The 6715-nt window shown below is 30.4% G+C and overlaps 1 protein-coding gene across 1 annotated transcript in view; it reads right to left on the bottom strand.

The window, feature by feature from the left end:
- LOC107625341 (putative lipase YOR059C) overlaps positions 1-5126 on the bottom strand; it is a gene marked incomplete in the record, with an annotated part of 6390 nt that extends 1264 nt beyond the window's left edge. The window contains 5 exon segments of the mRNA XM_021115863.1: positions 1086-1249; positions 3065-3298; positions 4045-4115; positions 4363-4430; positions 4702-5126. Coding sequence (XP_020971522.1) covers positions 1086-1249; positions 3065-3298; positions 4045-4115; positions 4363-4430; positions 4702-4826 — 662 coding nt within the window.

Genomic DNA, 6715 nt, shown 5'->3' with positions numbered 1-6715 from the left:
AAATGAAATTATGAAATATAATATATTATTTTTTATTTTTATGAAAAGAATATATATTTTATAATTTATAAACACATAATCTTATTTTTGTTAATTTGATTTTGAAATTACAATTTGAACATAGATCAACCAAACATATTTTCAGTGTCCTATTAATTTAAAACAAAATCTACTTTGACAAATGCTCACATTTCCTAAACTTTGAAAATTTTGAAGTAAGAATCATTTTAGGAAGATGAAATCAGGAAATATTTTCAAAACCAATCAGCTCTAATATTCATAAACAATTATTTATTTCAGAAGATCATTAGATGAGGCAACAAGAAAATGGATTTTCATTAAATAAGCAATGCAATACGATTCTATTTGGAATTGAACATGGACAAAGCAAATCTGCAAATGTCATTCAATAAACAAACGGATATCAGTTAATCATATTCCTAGTATTCAAGTAGTATTGATTCACCAATGATAAGAAGAGAGTGGCCAAGTGTTAGAATATGCAGTATCAGCAGAACACGAATAGAGGAAGTAGTATAGAATTATAGAAGAGTAGGAGAGAGTAGAAGAGACTGGAACAGAAACACAGGAGCCGGAGGATATCAAAGGTGATACTCTCCCACTCTGAGATTTCATTGAAAAACTAAGTACTGAAAAGGAAGGAAACGAGGTAGCATTCAAGAGGCTACTACCCTCTCCTTTCTTTTCCCTCCTGATTCTTCAACCCCCCCTCCCCCCCCTTCTTCTTTTTTCTCTTTTTTTTTCTATTTCTTCTGTACACTCTCAATCTTGTCTCCTATAGCAGAATTCATCCTCACTCGTGCCCTCCCCAATAAGTTTTCCAGATGTCCTATTTGTTACCTCAGATGGTCCCATTCTATTGTAAATAAAAGGCAAAGGAGCTATTTTACCACTTTCTTCTCTAACTAACTAAACTGCATAAAGGATACGATCATATCCCACATTTGAATAAACAACCCGGCGTTTGAAAGCACGCAATGCAGACCTGCATAAAGTAAAAAAAATCATCCGACAGGTACGATGATAGATCAAAGGAAACTGATACAAGGTTGCAACAAACATACATGAAATAACATCCATCACAATCTTCAACCATGCGTTTAAGCAATGGAGGTTTTCCTCCATCATCATCTACTAGGAAAAGATGCTGACCTGTCCTCCTAAAAATCCAATGAATAACACAACTTGCAAGTTTCTCAAAGGCAATTACGCCAAAAAGAAATGGAACCTGAAATTTAAAATCCAATTAACATATTTATATCCCAAAAAGATGCAATTACTCTATGTTCATCAATAACTTTATGGACGTTCTCATGTTGAGTTCTTAATTGAAATTTCAAGATGGAAACTTTTGATGAAGCTGAACATATATGCAGCACTCTAGAAGAACACATTCATAACAATCTCTCAAGTGAAGTACATAAATAAAGTCCATTTTGTCCACTTCTAAGTGTCCCTTAAGATTCCTTTTTGATTTGATACCCATGGACTGAACAAAAATATGCTCTATGACAAAACTCCGTATGGCATCCATTGATTCATGCAGTCAACTCCATATATTGGAAAAATGCTTTGTTTATGTTGACATTTTAACAAACCATCAATTTCCCTATTTTTTTAGAAAGAAAAAAGAAAAAGAAATTACCCTTTCCCATTCAGGCAATAAGAGAAGAAACATGAGATGGTATATGGATAAAAATGAGTAAATAAAAAGAAATAAGGTAATATACTCCAAAGAGATGTTTTTGGATACTCTCCCCAAAATATCAAAATATGGTTCTAGGCCATATGGTTTGATGGCATCTCAATCTTTCTACAAAAACATTAATGAGATTAGAAAATGGATTCAGATAGTGATTCAAAATGGAGTGGGAAGGAAGATAAACCATTATATTCTAGACAAGTATAATTCCAGTAAATGCATCAAGTTCCTTTTCACCCACTTTACACTAACATTTTTCAGTTGTTGGATGATGACAGAGAATTTGAGAAATTGGCAGACAATAAATCAATCATCCAAGCTATCTGGTTCAACAACCAAATCCAGAAGACAATTAAACTGAGAGAATGTAAATTAGAGGGAAGACATGACCTTGTTCTTAGGAAAAGTTATATAGGAATTTGTTATGTACTTAAAAGGAAATCGAAAATCACAACCTAAAAGTTAGCCATTAATGGGGAAGAACCACTCCTTAAATACACATCAAGCATTCCATACTATTCCATGTGGGACTATGGGCACCGCATTATTACCATGTCCCTAATAGTACACCACCCTTGCAAAGCCGACATTCTCAGTGACTTTCCTCTATCGACACTAATCCAGCGGTAACAACTCAGCTATCGGCTATCAATATCTGGTATTGACCTTTATCCAGCCTATAGATATTTTCATGGTACCAACAACTTGGGCTCTAATACCATTGTTAAGTAACTAAGGAAAACAAACAATTGAAGGGAACAAACCACTCTCATTAGATACAACATCAAACATCCCATTAATCTCATACTACTCAACCGGGGACTTTGGACAAGAGGGCATCCCATAATACCCAAGCTCCAAAAAGAACCATTACACTGGCACTCTTTTTCGTATCTAAGAAAAATTATACTAGGTGATTTAACGTATAAACAAAGAAGTTGGTGCTAGCCAACTACAGCCTCAAAATAAGCAAAGAATTCCGATTATATTTGCACTCGACATAAATATACCACATGTAAAGTCTCATGGTCACCCCCTCCCACTCTGGTAATGGATCCTCTTGGGGCAACTTTCAGAGCGGAATTAACAGATTTGGTTGCCATTTAGGCAACATATAGGTAGGGTTATACATATCGTAGTATTAGCTTCTATTGGATGTTCTACAGATGGACTTTTAAGCAGGTGTTATTTTGGTAGATATGCAGCAAAATCAACATGCCTTGCTAAATGCCTTAATCTCTTAGGAATTTTCTTTCCATATTGAGAAAATAAAAAATAAAATAAATAATTGCTTTTCTACTCTAAAGAGGTCAATTTTGAATTTTGGATACTTTGTTGTACCTGCTTATTGCCTCTTGATCCCAGATGAGGTGTAGCAACTGTAATGAAATTGATAGCCTCCAAACCACACAATTTACCGGCTGAGTCCTCCTTTCTTTGTTTATCGCCATTATCTTCTCTTTCAGGTGGCCTATATAACTTTCCAATTGCATATCTTGCCACTAGTCCTCCCACTGAATGTGCGACGAAAGATATCTTACGCATATTTGGCTTTCTTCTAACCACTTCACGGACCTAAAAAATAGATGTGTTGTTAACAGCAACACCAATTATAAATTCAATGCCAAGATAGACATACCACATACATGTGTAGAAAGTAATGATCTCAAATATCATATCACACATAATACACAGATCTGTTTGAAGCAAAATCATCATATGAAAATTGTCCATGTCGAGTATGCATGTGATATTAACTTATCAGCTTTCTTGCTTGATATAATGGATAGACTGAAATTCGTTTCTCCAAATTTACGATGACAGATTTGCAGCCTAAAACATGAGAACATAAAATATCCCATGATTCATGCAAAGGAACACTTCCTCTTTAATTTTCATTCATGAGAATTTTATGAATGTTTCACAAAGTAAACTTTGATTACGGTGTACTTATGAGTTCCATTCTAGAAGGAAAGGGAGGGAAGAAGTTGGTAGAGTAAAATGGACTCCTGAGACACCTTCCCTTTCCTCATCTTTCCAAAATAAAACTCACAACCGCAGCATTAGGTTATGAAATATCAGAGGAATGGAGAGATGCATAATCAACTGCAATATAGTTGATATTATAAATGAAAATGGAATTGTCCCAACACCATTTCTTACCATCGAATTCTAAACATAATATTTATAATGTCTAATAATTTTAACGATGCCAGTTTTGGGATATATAGTCTCTGGTATTTAACATTATAAAATCAGGGGTAGTTCACTTTCAAATGAAACACTAATTCAGAAAGAAAACGTGTTATGTAGTTACTAACCTCCTCTGCCAATCGCTCTCCCATTACATCTACACCATCTAGTGTCAGCTTAGACACATTTCTTTCGCTACCTGGGTTTTAAGGAAATAGTTGAAAATTAAAATCAAGCACAGTGCATAATATTTCAAGACAAGTCTTGTCTCCCGAAATTCATAAAAAATGAGACTAAAGGATTATCTTTTTTAGGCTTTTGGTGTCTAGACTAGAGGAATATCTTATACTAGAAAAACAAGCTCTTATCATCATCATTAAAAAGCTTTTGAAAGTAAATAAGTAATAATAATATATCATCGGAAGCAAAGGGTTCTTAGTTCTTACAGTGAACAAACACTTCATCAGGAAGCTCTTGAACAAACTGCTCTGCAGCGAACTTCCAATCCGTTGCACTGCATCAAAAGACCGTCGAATTCAAAACATGAATTATGTAATGAAAAAATTAAACAAAAAAAGAAAAAGATATATCAAGCAACAAAAGTTATCAATTCACAACATCTCAAAATTCCAATTGAGTGCCACAACGTAAAGCCTTCAAACTTTTCACATATGAACATCGAAACAAACGCAATCGAGAAGTGTCACTACAAAAACGATCGGTGTTTCATAGATTTACAATAAAAAAAGGAACTGAATAGAAAAAGAAAAAAAATTCGATCACACCTTCCGAGAATTCCATTGACCATGACAACGAGATGATCAGCGGAGGAAGAATCCGAAGATCTGGAGCTCCACACGTCGCGGCTTCCATCGACGGACTCCGATGTGCACACCTCGTTCTTCTCCATAGGGTTTAACAAACGAGGGTTCACTTGGCCAAACTCGCTCGCACAGAAACCGCAACTCGGGAAGCGGAAACGAGGTTCCGACAGCGCAGAAGATCAAGAAAAGAAGCAACTGAAGTTGTTCCCGGTAATAGAATTTTCTCGAGACAACGGAAGAGAAAGTGCGAGAAATGGAAAAAGAGAATCCCGAGAAGAACTTGTTAGGATTTTATTCGGATTGCATTTAAAGGAAGAAATAATGGTTACTTGGTTAGTTGGGAGCGATAGAAACCCCAAAGCGAACTAAGAATGCTTTTTAATTCTTAAATAAAAATAAAAATAAAAATAATAAATCTATCTACTTTTCTATCTATCCATCATTCCATCTCTATTATAGGAAGTTAGGAATTAGTGTAAAGCCTGTCCGTACAGTGAGTGTCTGTTTAGATTACAGTTTATAAATAAAAATTTGTATAGAATTAATTTTGTAAACTTGATTTTGATGAAAAATAAATTTGTATTAACTATAATTTATATTTGACAATTTTTGTATCAAAATAGATTATAATAAAATAAATATTATTTGAATTATATTACTCAAAATCATTTTTAAATGAAAAATTACTAAAAAAATATTAATTTAAATAATTTTTTATATTATCCTATTATTTTACTTTAGATATTTAAATAAATCTTATTAAAAAATATTATTTTATAATAAAATAAATATTATTTGAATTATATTACTCAAAATCATTTTTAAATGAAAAATTACTAAAAAAATATTAATTTAAATAATTTTTTATATTATCCTATTATTTTACTTTAGATATTTAAATAAATCTTATTAAAAAATATTATTTTATAATAAAATAAATATTATTTGAATTATATTACTCAAAATCATTTTTAAATGAAAAATTACTAAAAAAATATTAATTTAAATAATTTTTTATATTATCCTATTATTTTACTTTAGATATTTAAATAAATCTTATTAAAAAATATTATTTTATAATAAAATAAATATTATTTGAATTATATTACTCAAAATCATTTTTAAATGAAAAATTACTAAAAAAATATTAATTTAAATAATTTTTTATATTATCCTATTATTTTACTTTAGATATTTAAATAAATCTTATTAAAAAATATTATTTTATAATAAAATAAAAATTTACTTATTAAATTAAAGTAATATAAAAATTGATAAAATATATTTTAATACATAAAAACATTAATAAATATTAAATTAAAAAAGATAAAACACTAATAAAATACATAAAAAATAATAAAAACATCATAAAAATTAATAAAAATAAGAATTTATATTAACAATAGTTGTCATATGAATAAAAAAATATAATAAAAATATAACACAGAACACTAAAAAATCATATAAAAAATATTTTATCATATAAATAAAAAAAATATAATAAAAAAATCAAAATCAAAATATAAAAGAAAGTACTAAAAATAATAAAAAATTAAAATTTTTACCTGAGCAGTGATTGAAACAAATCTAAAAAATTTTGATGAAAAAAAAATTTTGAAACGAAGAACATACACAAAGAATTGTGAAATTTATATGGTTACTTGCATCCTTCTTATAAAAGAAAATGAAGGGTAAAGTTGGTAGAAAAGAAAAAAATTTCTCACCTAGAATCAGCCTTCTTAACGTGAATGCAGAACCTAAAATTTTTTACTTCACGTGAACGTACGTTCAGAGGTGAAAGTACTTCTGGATTTTAGAGTTTCAAAAAATTGTCAAACATAAAAATGGAACATTCAAGTCATTCTGACGGGCTTCTCTCTTCCCCAACGAAAACCCAAAACACATCCTAAGTAGTTATGTTAATTATTAAGAGATCAATATATATTTATTGAAAGAATTAATTTATTTATTATAT

This window comes from Arachis ipaensis, chromosome B02 (assembly GCF_000816755.2).
Source record: "Arachis ipaensis cultivar K30076 chromosome B02, Araip1.1, whole genome shotgun sequence".
Classification (NCBI taxonomy): Eukaryota; Viridiplantae; Streptophyta; class Magnoliopsida; order Fabales; family Fabaceae; genus Arachis; species Arachis ipaensis.
This window is presented reverse-complemented; position numbering and strand designations above follow the sequence as displayed.